The sequence below is a fragment of the Molossus molossus genome, unplaced genomic scaffold (assembly GCF_014108415.1).
Source record: "Molossus molossus isolate mMolMol1 unplaced genomic scaffold, mMolMol1.p scaffold_m16_p_22, whole genome shotgun sequence".
Lineage (NCBI taxonomy): Eukaryota > Metazoa > Chordata > Mammalia > Chiroptera > Molossidae > Molossus > Molossus molossus.
The window spans coordinates 15,263,992-15,280,196 of record NW_023425358.1 but is presented as its reverse complement, the minus strand read 5'-3'; the positions used below and the strand labels follow the sequence as shown (position 1 = coordinate 15,280,196).

The 16,205-nt window shown below is 45.5% G+C and overlaps 1 protein-coding gene and 1 pseudogene across 1 annotated transcript in view; one reads left to right on the top strand and one right to left on the bottom strand.

Moving 5' to 3' along the window:
- Positions 1-562: 562 nt before the first annotated feature.
- The window catches only part of GNB1L (G protein subunit beta 1 like), a 61,538-nt gene continuing 45,895 nt past the window's right edge, over positions 563-16,205 (bottom strand). The window contains exon 7 of the mRNA XM_036276929.1: positions 563-1,227. Within this exon, the coding sequence (XP_036132822.1) occupies positions 976-1,227 (252 nt within the window). The 3' untranslated portion in view covers positions 563-975. The remainder of the gene's footprint in view (positions 1,228-16,205) is intronic.
- LOC118640100 lies at positions 7,806-8,722 on the top strand (annotated as a pseudogene).

Below are 16,205 nucleotides of genomic sequence, written 5' to 3'. Positions count from 1 at the left end.
AACCAGGGCCGAGGACAAACCGTAACTGAGGTACCTGCCCTTAGCAGGAACCGAACCCGGGACTCTGATCTCAATTTTAAGGATCCTATTTCTTCCCTATCAGTGATCCAGCTTATGGGAAGACACCCTGACAGTGGGCTCGGCCACACATGGAGGAGACCCCGGGCACTGCCTGATTTGGCGGCTAATTCCCAGCTGCCCTGGGTGTGCGGTGCCGGCTGGGACTGTGCCTTGGTTGCCGGGGGCCTGGCCTGCCTCAGGGGATCCTGCTGTGCTTTCCTCCCCAAGCCGCCCTTTGCCATCCCTGGTCTCACTCCTTGAGGCAGCCCTTCCTCCCACCAGCCCTGTGTTTGGCTGGCCCCACCCCACGGGCTCTCTGCTCAGCTGCCTGGCCGTCCCCCTCGGTGCCCTCTTTCTGCCCCGCTTCCTTAGGAGTCCCTCCTTCCACTGTCCTGGCCTCCGCACTGTGTCGGGAACCCCTGGCTGTCTTTGGGGTGAGGAGCTACGAGGAGTCTACAGGTCCTGGGGACCACACTCAGTGTCCCCTGTTGGATGGGGGCTGACCACCCTGCCCAGTGGAGGGTCTAAGGATGCTCTTGGCTCTGACCCTGAAAGGGAAGCAGGTTTTGCCTCTGGACAATTCATACCTTGAGCCTGAAGGGTTGCAACTTTAGGTTTACTGTAAAGCACCCCTAGGCTGGCCTCGCACCCAGGCCACACATGCCCAGAGGTCTGGCCCGGTTACTCTGTGAACCGCAGCCCCCGCCGTACAGAAGCCGTATTTCACGAAAGGAAGCAACTTCATGCAAGAAGCAAGCACCCCACGGACCAAGCTCTTCTTGCAACTGGAGGAGGAAAACCAGTGACTTGCTGTCCTCGGGGGTCCTGAGGCATGGTTTCCACATGCCTGGGTCAGGCCAAAGTGTGGGTGCTACCTCTCTGTCCTCTGTGCGTCTGGAACAGGGAGCCGGCAAGTCACGAGCGTGAGTAGAGCGACCAGACACTGATGCGATGATCCCTGGACCCTGCGGCCAGCAAGCCATCTGCAGCGAAGGCCACGCAGTGGACAACAGCACTGTGAAAGGCCAGCACAGCCAGGGGCTTCATTGTCCGCCAGTGAAACACACGAACACGGTGGTCCCAGCCCGCGGTGGCCAGGAGCTTTCGGTCAGGCCGGATCTTGACGTCAGAGATCCCAGGATTGGTGAGTTCATGAGTTCCGCACACCTACAAGATTGAGAGTGGCAGACAGAACCATCAGGTGGCTTCTTAGATCTGTCACAGGGGCTCCCATGGAAAATGGATGGAAACGCAGGCTGCTGTGAGGGCCACACACTCCTACAAACGTACCCCCTTCCTCCTGGGAGGTAGGAGCAGGTCTGCCAAGGGAAGTGGCTTCACCTCTGTCCTTAGCCAAACCCTCGGGTTATGATAAGGACTTAAGGCCCTTCCCGTCAGAGCCCTGCACGAGCCCCTGCACGAGCCCCTGCACGAGCCCCTGCACAAGCCCCTGCACGAGCCCCTGCTCGAGCCCCTGCACAAGGACTGCTGGGAATTCAGGGGCTGCTCTGTTCCCTCCACCAGGCCCTCAGGAAAAACCTCAGTAGGCTGAATCCTGGGCCCCTCAGCACAGAAACATACTGCACCCCAGCGTCTAGTTGAGCAGCAACATTTCCAGTTTGATGGCAACATCAAGTCAGCATTTCTCACTCTGGAGGAACCTCACACCCATCTCAAAGCACCAGGAGTACAACAAACACAAATTCCATCTTCAGCAAAACTGAGGTTAAATGAAACCTCAAAATGCGAGAAGGGTTGAAGGGCCACCAAGAGCGGGAACCAGCATGTGGTGTGAGTGGAGAAACGCTGAGCGGGCTGCAGGAGTAGCTGTGGGGCGGGACTAAGGCTTCGGGAAAAGCCTTAGTCCCCAGCCTGCATCCCGGAAGCAGACGCCGCGCAGAGCAAGGCTGCACAGGCACAGCACACTCGTGTGGAGCAAGCAGCAGGCTGGCATCTCTCTGGGCCGAGTCCCCCATACTCCTCATTGCTAGCTGATGACCCCTCTCTCCGACATGTGCCTCCTGAAATCAGAGCTGCCTTGTGGCCATGGCTGTTCTTGGTTACACAGGTCTGTATTGTGCACTGCAGAGCATCTGGTATCTCTGTCCCCACACGCTAAATGACAGAGGCACTTTGCCATCATTGTGACAACTCCAAATGGCTTCCTTCCACTGCTCCTGTGTTTAGCCTCGCCCTGTATATCACGAGCTCTCGCTACCCAGAAGTCACCTTGTCATCCCTCACCAGCACCCCTTTCTCTCCTAATTCACCTCCCGATGGGGCCACAGCAACCTCAGTTGAGAATCACTCATTTCTACAAAGATAACACAAGGAAAAAGGAAAAAGAAATGAGGAAAAACAAATAGGAACATTTCCGGAAGCAAATGGAAATAGTCAACAAGCATTTTAGCTATAAATTAACAAACAAAACTTCAGAAAGCAGTTACCTCTATAAAACAAAAACCCAAAGCAGCAAAACAGAGGTGGTAACTTGAACTGGGAGAGCACAGGAAAAAGCGGAAGGAAAACTTAAAGAAATGAAAGGTAGCCCTGGCTGGCTTGGCTCAGTGGTTAGAGCGTCGGCCCAGGTACCAAAGAGTCACGGGTTCAATTCCGGTCGAAGGCACGTACGTTGGTTGCGGTTTGGTGCCTGGCCCTGGTTGGGATCATGCGGGAGGCAACCAATCGATGTCTCTCTCTCACATTGATGTTTCTTTCTCTCTCTCCCTCCCTCTCACTCTATCTAAAAATAAATGGAAAAATATCCTCTGGTAAGGATTAAAAAATAATAAAATTAAATTAAAAAAAGAAATGAAGGGTAATTGGAAACAGCAGATGGAGATGGTAACAAGACAGTGGAGGCAGGAATGGTACATTGTGAGCAAAATGGAAGGGAAACAAAGAGAAGAGTCAGTGTTGAGATATTTCTGGTAAAATCATTGGCCTTAATAGCTAAAAGAGTCCCTTTGGTAGGCAGGCAAACAGATCAAGTTGGTTTGTGAGGGTGAGGTATAGGCTGTCCTCAGAACGTTTCCAGGCCACATCTGTGCCAGCAGACGGCAGAGTGATGCCTGCAAAGACTGTGAAGGGAGGCATGGCCCAAGAATTTTATATCCAGCCAAACTGCCGCTCAAGTATAAAACAACAGACAAGCATTTTTGAACATGTAAGAACTCAAAGAATATGCTCCCATAAGCTCTTCTCGAAGGACTAGAAGATTAACCCCAGTCTCATAAGAGAGAACTGGAGAACGAAGCAAATGGTCTGGCAGAGCACATGGAATCTACTTACCTGTAGGATTAAGTCTAAAACAATATGGGGATTATGGCTATAGAACCGGTTATGTAACCAACAGAAATGTGGGAGGGCAGCAAGAGAGATGGGATGTTAAGTTTACTGATTTTCACATCTTTTGTCATTTGGAGAAAAGATACAATAGTCAGCCTCATATGTGAAAGATTATCTGATACCACACTGTAAATAACGACAAAACATTATTTCCTCTGCCTCCCCCCACACACAGACATTAGGTATCCTTGTTTCCTATTATTTGTCCTTGTATTTCTCCATGAGGAATAAAGATTTATGATTTGAATCCAAAGTTAAATCCAGCCCTGGCTGGTTTGGCTCAGCAGTTAGAGCGTCAGCCTGCGGTCCAGAGAGACCCGGGTTCAGTTCCCACTAAGAGCATGTACCTCGGTTGCAGTTTGTCCCCGGCCCTGGTTGGGTCGTGCGGGTGGCAGCCACTCGATGTGTCCCTTTCACATTGATGTTTCTCTCTCTCTCTCTCCCTCCACTCTATCTGAACAAAAAATGGAAAAATGTCCTCGGGTGAGGATAAAAAAACAAAACAAACAAACAAAGTTAAATCCAAATCTGTGCTACATATAAAAGAGATGCCAAAAGAATGATCAGCAAAGATATACCAGGAGACTTCAGACAACAGAAACGGGGGTCCCATCCCAGAAAGACTGGATTCAGAGCTGAAAGCACTGAGTCAGACTGTATGTCATAATTAACAATGATAAAGGGTACAATTCGCAACAAAGAGCTATGAATATCTGTTCAACAAATTCTTATCATTCATGAAGCAAGAATAGGAAAGTGGTTATGATGGAGTAACTGGTACCAGCCCAGTTATCTTGTTGTAAACAACCATCAAACTGGACAAAATATACCAGCAGCTGTGTCCAGGCACTGGACAACAGGAGGGAAGGCAGATGATGAGACAGATCTCTTAAATGCTCTCTGCCCAGGGAAATGTCCCAGTCACGAGTCCAGGTGGAGCCCAGCAGCCACGCGAAGTTGAGGAGGCAGGGGTCTGAATGAGGGGCAGCCGGAGCAGCTAAAATCTGTGGGGCATGGCAGCGGCACAGAGGGAGCTGGTGGAGGGACTGTGTGGCCCCGTGACTTCTGTGAGAGGCTGGGCTGTGCATGCTCCGGGCACCACACCAGGTTTACCAGACAGTGGCTGCTACAGGGTTAAACAGAACAGATTCAAGAGACCAACAATGATCTCAGGTCCAGCCAGGCCTGAGTACACAGATTGCGTGACAACCTAATACTCACTGAGATACCATGTGGCCTGGCTTCAAGAATGAGGTTACACCTTTGGGCAGACCCCACTCTAGACCTACTGTGACGAAGCTGAAAACCAGGCCCGATGAGTTTGGAAGTTTGTCCAACCACATTAGAAGAGTCTGGGAATGAGCCTGGGATTTCCACAGACCTGCCCTAACAGAGCACAAAACCAAACCTACACAAGTTCAGGGTGAATAGCCAGTAGTAACTGAACTGTCTGCGAGAACAAAAGTGAACACTTTTCAAAGCAAAATAATAGAATTCAGAGTCTTCATCACATATTATTTACAATGTCTAGCACACAAACAAAAAATTACCAGACATGCAAAAGAGCAGAAATATATTATGACCCACAGTCAAGGGGGAAAAAAGCAGTTAATAGAAATTGACCCAGAATGGGCACACATGTTGAACAAATCAGACAAAGACTTTAAAGCAGATATTCAAATGTTAAAAACAAAAAAACAAACAAACAAAAAAAAACATGAAGGGAAATGGATTAATTACAAAAAAAATTATCCTGATGAGTGAATAGATAGGAACTTTTACCAGAGAAACAAAATTATAAAAAAAGAACCAACCTAGAATAGCCAACACAACACACACACACACATATATACGTATATTTTTTTTTATCCTCACCCGAGAACATTTTTCCATTTTTTGTCCAGATAGAGTGGGGGAGAGAAAAAAAAACATTGATGTGAAAGGGACACATCGAGTGGCTGCCCCCTGCACGACCCAACCAGGGCCAGGGACAAACTGCAACCAAGGTACGTGCCCTTAGCAGGAACCGAACCCGGGTCTCTCTGGACTGCAGGCTGATGCTCTAACTGCTGAGCCAAACCGGCCAGGGCAGCCAACACAATATTAAAGGAGAAAATAAAGTTGGAAGACTGATGTCACCCAACTCTAAGACTGGCTATAAACCTACAGTAAACAGATAATGTGGTAGTGGTGAAAGAATAGACAAATAGATCATGGAACAGAACAGAGCTCAAAAATAGACCCATATAAATGTAGTCAACTGATCTTTGACAAAGGAGCAAGGATAATCTTTTCAACAAATGGTGCGGCAACAACTAAGACATCCACATGCAAAAAAATGAATCTACACACAACCTTATATCCTTCACAAAAATTAACTCAAAATGGATCACAGATTCAAATATAAAATACAAAACTATAAAACTAGAAGACAACAGAGAAGAAAATCTAGATGACCTTGGGTTTGGTGATAACATTTTAGATACAACACCAAAGACACAGCCTGTGCAAAGAAAGAACTGGTAAGCTGAATTTCATTAAAATTAAAATTAAAATTTTCTGCTCTGTGAAAGACACTGTCAAAAGAATGAAAAGACAAGCTACAGACTGAGAGAAAATATTTGCAGAAGACACATGTGATAAAGGATTGTTATCCAACATATACAAACAACTCTTAAAACCGAGTAATAAGAAAACAAACAACCTGATTAAAAAATGGGTCAGAGTCCTTAACAGACACCTCACCAAAGAAGATACACAGAGTGCAAATAAGCAAAATGGAAAGATGCTCCCAGCCTTAGGCCACTCTGCAACAGGGAAGGGGGTTCTGAGGGTATGCTCAGCAGCATCATGTGCAGTTTCAGCAAGTCCAGGGTGGCACCCGCAAAGCCACCCTGGACCAGTGCGGGCAGGCACAGGAGCCAGGTACACAGGTGGGGTGGCCCCGGTCCAGCACCCTCCTCTGCTGCTGTTCCTCACCCCCGCCTCTGTGAAGCCCTCCTGCCCTGTGCCTGCCACCAGGAAGTGGGAGTTGAGGCCTGGCTCCAGCTCGCCTTCAACCGCCACCTCCACGTGCATCTGTGTATAGTACTGTCCTTCAGTTACCTCCACCAGGCTCAGGCCAAAGGCTTCCCTCTCCAGCTCCAGGCTGGGGAAGAGCCAGTAGCTGCCACTCTGCAGGGGCTTCAGTAGTGCAGCTCAGGTCTCCTCACAGCGCATCGCAGAACCAGGAGACAGATGGTGAGATGGGGTGCAGACAGAAGACTCACCCCTCCTGGAAGTGTGTTATGTACTAAGAAGACACGCCAATCTGGTGAATCTCCTCACCAGGTTTATTTCGCAGAATCTTCGCTGCATTTCATAAAACATGTGTTCCAGGTCACTAGCTCTCTGGCTTCCTGAGCGGGGGTTTGGAGGTGAGCAGAGCAAAGGTGGCCCCACAGGTTTGTGAAGCCCTCCTCCCACTTGAGGAGCCAGAGGGGAGGCTGGGTGCACTCAGGGCTCAGCGGCACCAGCCTCTGGGGTCCCCTGTGAGCGGATGCACATTTCAGATGAATCTGCCACTGTACAAGTATTCCACCCCAAGAGCAGGTCAGGCCAGAATGAAAAAGTAACCCCACGCTCATCAAGTTTGTGTAAAGAGAGCCTCCACTGTGTCCACCCTGGAAGATGAGGGGGTGGAGAATGGCTCAGAGATGTAAACTGTGCCTGGGATAATAGGGGAGACTTATTTAAAGGACAGAAAATATTCACCAGGACCCAGCCATGTTTTCAAATGAGTATAAAGTATTTTATCAGTGCATTTGCAAAGGTTTATAAAAACCCTCATAATATATTTTTTCCTTAGATTTTAGTTACCAGTGTGACAGTTAATGCAATGATGACTTGTTACAAATGCCAGTGTTTAAGCTGCATAAAGCTGATTTTATTCATTTTTCTTGTAGGCTGCATTGCAGTTAATGAAATTAACACACCTATAACATTTGTCCCCAGGGGACAAGGAACTGAACACACCACTGTTTACTTTTCTATTAAAATAAGTTGCAGACAGCACGGCCGGTGTGCTCAGTGACTGAGTGTCGTCCCATGGACTGAGAGGCCTGGGTTTGATTCCTGGTCAGGACACATACCGGGGTTGCAGGCTCGATCCTCAGTAGGGGGCATGCAGGAGGCAGCTGATTGATGTATCTCTCTCAATCGATGTTTCTCTCTCTCTCTCCCTTCCTCTCTCTCTAAAAAAAAAATCAATAAAAACATATTTAAAATAAACAAGTTGCAGACAATCGCATTTGAATGGCCCTAAGTGGGGTTCACCCGGGAGCCAAGGGGCTCTCTGGGCTTCTGGATGCAGTTCATCAGCGCCAGGGCTGGGCTGAGGCGCCAGCATTCCAGAGATAATGACATCTGAAACCTACAATGTTAAAAAAAGAAATTTTTGTAATAATATTGAGGATCATTCCATTGATCTTCCTAGAAAGTGGATCTTTGATTTCACTAATAAGATCATGAAAGAGGATAAAAAAAAATCTACAAACAATTGTCTACTTACATAGATAGAACAGCTGGACAAGCTGTGAAGAGCCCAGATAAACCACATAAGGTGATGTACCACAGGAAGAAAGTCATTGTCCTTTTCCAAATCCTTGTTATAAAAAGAAACAGTCCCTAGAAATTGGGACTGTGCCATGGCAAATAAAGAAAATAAACTGGCTTGTGCAGGCCACCTGCCTGACCAAGTACATCACGCTAGTGGAACACAGTTGCTTAACTCTGGTGATTCTGGTTCTTCATAGACAGAAAGCCAGTCATCAAAATACAGTGTTTTGATTTTTTTCCTGAGGTTTCTTAGGACCATGAAACAATGACACAAGTTTTGTTCAGCAGGAATTTGAGATTGAATGTAGCTTTAACTTTCTGGAAAAAAAGAAGTAAGTATAAGTGAACTAGCAGCTTATTCGGTGAGGACAGAAGACTTGGAGTGGGGGTGAGTTGCTTTCTTATACTCACCAATAGTTTACAGGAAGAAAAACAATACATTTCTCTTGGCTGCTGCGTAGACTTGCTGTCTCTAGTAGAGTCACTACTTAAAAGTAAATTTGAAGAATATACAATAGTTGGTTTAAACTGGCTTCAAGCAGTCATAAAGAGGAGGTGGTCTATCATCAAAAATAGAAATTATAAATAATAAAAATATTCACATTTTAAAACAACAATGAAGTGGATTGTGGGAACAAGAAACCCATCTTACTTTGGTTCCAGGATACACTGATAATATAACTATGATGTACAGGCGTATTTATTATGGTTGCATTGAGAGACTTCATACTAAAGAGAATATTCAATACATCCTTGAATTATTTCATTTCCAAAAAATGTCTCATCAAAAAACTGTGAATTATGCCCTGGCCGGTTTGGTTCAGCGGTTGGAGCATCGGCCTGTGGACCAGAGAGTCCCAGGTTCGGTTCCTGCTAGGGGCACATACCAAAAAAAAACCCAACCCCCCAAAAACACTGAACTATGAAAGAAATCAAAACCTTTTTTTTAAAGCCGCATAATGAAAACACTAACAAAACTGTAACAATCTGCTTTATATTGAAGTGGAAAAATATCCGAAAGGAGCAGCTTCAACTTCAAGGAGGTGAAAGTGCACTCTGAAGGATGCTCACCTTGGCTGCACTGGGATTTATATGATTATTCGGTAACATTGTTTTTTGTTTTGTTTTTCTTTATTGATTTGAGAGAGAGAGGAAGGGAGAAGGAGAGAGAGACAGAAACATCAGTGAGCGAGAACATCGATGGCCGCCTCCTGCATGCCCCCCACTGGGGACTTGGCCCACAACCTGGGCATGTGCCTTGACTGGGAGTTGAACTGGCAACCTCTTGGTACATGGGTCCACGCTCAACCACTGAGACACACTGGCCAGGCTGGTAACACTATTTAAAAACTACTACATTTTTATGCAATCCTGCATAAGAATATACTTCATGTTGTGAAAAAATTAAACATTACTGGAAACGACAAAGACCAAACATCATTACATTTTTTTAAGATTATATTTGAAAACACTCAAATGTGTGCAGCTATTTTCTTTCTTTTTTTTTTTTTATTCTCACCAGAGGACACTTTTGCATTTATCTTCAGATAGAGCGGGAGAAAGAGAGGGAGGAAGAGAGAGAGAGAGAGAAACATCGATGTGAGAGAGACACATCGAGTGCTTGCCACCCACATGACCCCAATCGGGGCTGGGTACAGACTGCAATAGACTTCGAAAGTTTAAAACATCATAGAAAATAATATTAAAAGTTTGTGTGCACAATGAGATACTGTGTATACAAAATGCCTTAATTATTAATAAGCCAACGTGTATGATACCAATATCAATTTATAAAAATTGAAACCAATCATGCTTCTGGCATGATAAAGTGTGGAATTAAATCAGGGGTTTCCACTTATGTAGAATGTTGTTGTCAAAACTTATTCCAGCCCTGGCCGGTTTGGCTCAGCGGTTAGAGTGTTGGTCCGCGGACCAGAGAGGCCCGGGTTTGGTTCCCGCTAAGGGCATGTACCTCGGTTGCAGTATGTCCTCAGCCCTGGTTGGGGTCGTGTGGGTGGCAGCCACTCGATGTGTCTCTCTCACATTGATGTTTCTCTCTCTCTTCCCCCTTCTCTCCCTCCTGCTCTATCTGAAGATAAATGCAAAAATGTCCTCTGGTGAAGATAAAAAAACAAAACAAAAAAAAACAAAACTTATTCCACACCAGCTTTAAAATATGAGAATATTTTTAGTATCTCTGGTTTTATTTTTCCAGAATTATCATGTCATGTATATATACAAGAAAAAGGTGACTATGTATTTGTATGAATCCTTAGCTGGAAATGTTCATATAGAGTTGGCTAACTTAGATTCACTTTCTATTGTATATAGATGTCAAATATTTTCAGTTCTATATCATTTAAGCTCCCTTCATTTGAATAAATTCACTAAATAGCCCTAAAAAAAATGATGCTCCCATCATTTGTCACCAGGGAAATGCAAATTAAAACAACAATGGTACCCTACACACCCATTAGAATGCCCCAAATCCAGAACACAGACACCAAATGCTGGGGAGGATATGGAATAACAGGAACTGTCATTCATTGCTCCTGGGAATGGACAAAGGTACAGCCACTATGGAAGACAGTTTGATGGTTTCTTACAAAACTAGACATACTCTTACCACACAATGTAGCAGTTGCGCTCTTTGGTATTTACTCCAAAGAAGCAGAAATTTATGTCCACTCAAAAACCTGCACATGGACATTTATAGCAGCTTTATTCATAACTTCCAAAACTTGGAAGCTTCCCAGGTGCCTTTCAGTAGGTGAATGGATAAACTATGGAACATCCAGACAATGAACTATTAGTCAGCACTAAAAAGAAACGTGCTATCAAACCAAGAACAGACATGGAGGGAACTCAGATGCATATTACTAAGAGAAAGAAGTCAATCTGAAAAGGCTACAGATTGTATGATACCAACTATATGACATTCTGGAAAAGGCAAAACTATGGAGACAGTAAAAAGATCAGTGGTTATCAGGGGTGAGCGGGGAGGGAGGGATGAATAGGTGGAGCACACATGATTTCTAGGGCAGTGAAAATACATGGTGTGATACTATAATGGTGGACACATGTGCAAACAGAATGTATACCTTCAAGAGTGAACAGAATGTAAAGTATAAACTCTGGGTCCATCAAAGGTTATAACAGCCCTGGCTGGTTTGGCTCAGTGGTTAGAACGTTGGCCTGTGGTCCAGAGAGACCCGGGTTTGGTTCCCGCTAAGGGCACGTACCTCGATTGCAGTTTGTCCCCGGCCCTGGTTGGGTCGTGCGGGTGGCAACCACTCGATGTGTCCCTTTCATGTCGATGTTTCTCTCTCTTTCTCTCCCTCCCACTCTCTCTGAACAACAACAACAACAACAAAAATGGAAAAATGTCCTCGGGTGAGGATTAAAAAAAAAAGGTTAAAACAAATTTTTTGTTGGAGATGTTGAAAATGGGGAAGGTTGTGGGGCAGGGGGTATATGGGATATGTCGGTACCTTCTCAATTTTGCTGTGAACCTAAAACTGCTCTTTAAAAAAAAGTCACACACACACACAATAAAGTACCGTAATAGAAAACATAGAACTAAAAGATCAAAACTGAAATAAAAAATTTGTAAGATAGGATCAAAAGCAGACTGAAAATTATTTTTTTTTAAATCAGTAAATAAGAAGACACATCCATAGATATTATCCAACCTGGGGGAGAGAGAGAGAGAAAAGATTGAAGAAAACTGAACACAGCCTCAAGAACCTATGGGACATCAAACTGTCTAACTTACAGAAGTCCCAGGAGAGTCAGACTACTGACAACAACAGATGAAAAGAAAATCTTGAAAGCAGCCATGGAATGAGACACATGACATGTGGGAAATAAGATACGATGAGTCCTCATCAGAAACAATGGAGGTCAGAAGACAATGGAACAACAGCTTTAAAGTACATGGAAAAAAAAAAACAAATGAAACAAAAACAAAAAGCTATCATCCCTAAATTATATGGGTAGAAGTCTTTAAAAAGGAGAGTGAGCCCTGGCCGGTTTGGCTCAGCAGTAGAGCATCGGCCCAAGGACCAATGAGTTGTGGGTTCAATTCCAGACCAGGGCATGTACCTCAGTTGCGGTTCGTCCTGGCCCTGGTCGGGGTTGTGTGGGAGGCAACCAGTCGATGTGTCCCTCTCATGTCGATGTTTCTCTCTTTCTCTCCCTCCCTCCGTCACTCCCTCCCAAGACAAACAGAAAAATATCTTTGGTTGAGGATTTAAAAAATAAATAAAAAGGAGGGTGAGCCCTGGTCAGTGTGGCTCAGTGGTTGGAGTGTAGTCTCATACAATGAAAGGTTGCAGTTCAATTTCCAGTCAGGGCACATACCCAGATTTCAGGTTTGATCCCCGGTTGGAATATGTACAGGAGGCAGCCAATCTCTCTCTCTCTCTCTCTCTTCCTTCCTCCCTCTCTAAAATTAGTAAACATATCCTCAGCTGAGAATTACAATAAAATAATAATAAAATAAAATAAAATAAAAAGGAAGGTTAAATAAAGACATTTTTCTGATTAAAATTTTGTCAATGGAACTGCACTACAAGAAATGCTAAAGGATGTATTTCCAGCTAAAGGGAAATAAAACCAGATAGAAACTCAGATCTATAGGAGGAACACCAGACATGGTAACAGTTGAATAAATATCAAACATTACATTTTTTATTTCCTGTAAGTTTTAAGAAGTAGATAACACTGTAAGGTGGAGTTTACAGTAGTGCACAGCAGAAAGTGGGGGAGGGCGGGCGCCGGAGTCCTGCCGCTGCAGAGCTATGGCCGTGATGGGCAGCGTGACCACGCCAAGGAGACGAGCTGTACAGCAAAGGAGCCGAGAGAGGAAGTGAAATGGAATACTACAAATAAATATTTGATTAATGCACAAGAAGGCAGGAGTAAAAGAGGGTAAAAAACAGAAGTGATAAGTGGAAAACATACCAAGATGGTAGACTTAATGCCAGACACTTCACTAATTATATTAAGTGCAAACAGATGAAATGCTCCCATTAAAAGGCAGGGATTGTCACAAAGGATCAAAAAGCAAGACTGTGAAAGATGTTTTTAAATACAAAGAGATCAAAACAGGTCAAAAGTAAAAGATGTATCATTCAAAGAGAAAATATAAGAAAGCTTATGCCACAGTTTTAGTATCAGACAAAGCTGACTTTAGGACAAAGGATGTTACAAGAGAACCAGAGGACATTTCATAAAATGACCACCCAGCAGGATGTGGTAACCATCTTAAATGCTTATATTCCCAACGACAGAGCTTTAAAAGTCATGAAACACGAATGAAGAACTGAAGGGAGAAATAGACATCTCCACAACCACACTCAGAGACTGTGAGACCTCACTCAGTAACTCGTAGAAAGCTAGACAAAAAGATGGGCAAGGATGCTGAAGACCTGAACAACACTACCAAGCACCTCGACCTAAGTCGGGCTGACAGAACACTCCGCCCAACAACTGCAGAACACATGCGCTTTCACCAAGATACACCATGTGCTGGGCCAAAACACAAGCCTCAATAAATATCTGCATACTGACATTGTACAGGGTACCTTCACTGACAGCAGAATTAAACTAGATTAAAGATATCCACAAATTCAACAAATATTTGGAAATTAAATAATATACTTCTAAGGAACCACTGGATCAAAGAAGAAATCACAAGGGAAAATAGAAAGAATTTTCAACTGAATAAAAATGAAGACACAATAAATCAAAATGTGTGGGACAGACCCACAAAGGCTGGCATTTCGCTCTTCCACGGCCAGCGGAGGCGCGGCACGAACCCAGAGATGCCCCGACAACGTGGGCAGCGTCAACACGCTGACTCACACTCAGAGGTCCCCACTAAAGGCTTCCTAGAGTTGGCCTTCTCAACTTCTAGAAAGGAGGGCTTGAGATGCAAAAATGCTGGCAACATTCACCACACAAAATGGTAACAAGGAGATGCAATCTGTGTGCCAAACCCGCTCTGTGAGAGAGACAGCTTCATCTGAAGGAAGGTGGAAGGCGGGGGATCGAAAAGACAAAAGCTATCAAAGGATGTAGTAACCAGAGGAAACCTGGCCTGAGCCATGTTAGCAGTTGGCGAAATTGGCTTTTGGGCAAAATCTTTTCCGGACATAAGGGGGACTAAAGAAAAGTTTCCATGCCCAGGAAGATCAGCATTCTGCACTTGTATGTTCGTAAGCCAGCTTCGGAGTGCAGAACGCAGAAAAGCACAGGACAGGAAAAGTTAGCAAGATGTGCGGCAGCTGGAGGTTCCACCTGGCCCTTTCCAGGGTCCCTGGGTCACAGGCACACGGGAGGCCACGCCTGACCCAGCGTGCACAGGTACGGCCGTGCATCTAGCAGTGAGCAGCACTTTCTTCTCAAGCACATGTGGAACACTTATGAAAACTGGACCGGCCTCCACATTTCAAAGAGCTGATATCATTCAGACCTTCTTCTCAGACCACAGTGGAATTAAGTTAGAAATTGAAAAATAAAAAATAACTGGGGGGAAAAAAAATCAAACATTTGGAAACATAAAATCACTCTAATCAGCTCAGCAGTCAGAGAACAAATAAAAATCAGGTCCGCCCAGAGTGAGTGGTGATGAAGACGGCGACATGGAACAATGTGGGACGCAGACTTCAGCTGCTGTGAGAAAGGAAGACGGGCGAATGCGTCATGCGCTCAACTCGAGTCAGCAGCAGAGCGAGCCCAGAGAACCCAGGGAGCAGGGGAAGAGCGGGCAGAAATGCGGGAACAACAAAGAAAGGTCTACAAATCAAGACTGATCAGGAATAATAAAGGGACAGTCCTGCAAATACAGCAGAAATGTAAATAATCATTACAAAAGACTAAAAAAAGTCAGTATGAAAATACCTTGAGGATTTTTATGCCTATAGACAAATTCCTAGAAAAATAAAACTAACCCCCCAAAATCAGGACACCTAGAAGAAAATTAGACCTTCCCTTCAGAGAACACGCCTACCCCACGGGTATAGGCAAAGACTGACCCACAGCCACTCAAGAAACAGACCCCTTATCCTGGCCAGTTTGCTCAGTGGTCAGAGCATTGGCCCGAGGCCTGAAGGGTTTGATTCCGGGTCAAGGGCACACAACTTGGTTGCAGGTTTGATCCCTGGCATTGGACAGGGTCATTCGGGAGGCAACCAGTTGATGTGTCTCACATCGGTGTTTCTCTCCTCCTCCCTCCCTTCCACTCTAAAATGTAATGGAAAAATATCCTCGGGTGAAGATTAACAAACAAACAATAAAAAACGAAACAGCCCTGGCCTGTTTGGCTCAGCGGTTGGAGCGTCGGCTCGCGGTCTGGAGAGACCCAGGTTCGGTTCTCGCTAAGGGCATGTACCTCGGTTGCAGTTTGCCCCCGGCCCCAGTTGGGGTTGTGTGGGTGGTGACCACTCAATGTGTCTCTCTCACATCGATGTTTCTCTCTCTCTCTCTCTCTCTTCCTCCCTCTCTCCCTCTTGCTTTATGAATGCAAAAAGTGTCCTCAGGTGAAGATTAAAAAAAAAAAAACGAAACATATCCCTCGTCAACAAGTCCAGAGATCAGCAGAGGAGGGGATGCCTGCCTCCCGATTCTGGCTCCTGACACTCCACTATCATAAGCAGTGTGAGGCAACGAAGAGGGTCCGCTGCTCAGTCCACTGACAGACAACCCTAAACAACTCCAGCTGAGCCCCTCAGAGAACATGCTATGTATCGGGTTATTTTAGCACTATACAATTGCTCTAATGTTGTAAAACATCAAATAATGGAATTCCCTAAATGGGCAGATTTCAGAAGACAAGCCATGAGTCTGATAGCCCAACAATGCTCATGATCCAGATTCTCTCCCCACCAGGAGTGGAAGAGAACCTAAGCTGACAATGAGAATCTGCCGAACACAGTTCTCCCTGTCCAACCAGCAGCATGTCCAGGATGCTTGTGGTGGCCCCTGCTTCCTCTCAACACGTCCTGCACTCCCGGCTCCACGCACAGGCTGCCACGACGGGCACGTGCTGGAGCAGGGCCCTGGGGCGGACGCCACTGTGCGCGGGTGAGAGGGCAAATTCCACTCGTGTGCCCACTTGTGGAGGCCTGCACCTGCCCAAGTCCCTCCCGACTTGCACGGACAGAGCACTGGCAGTCGGAACAAGCACGAGAAGCTGA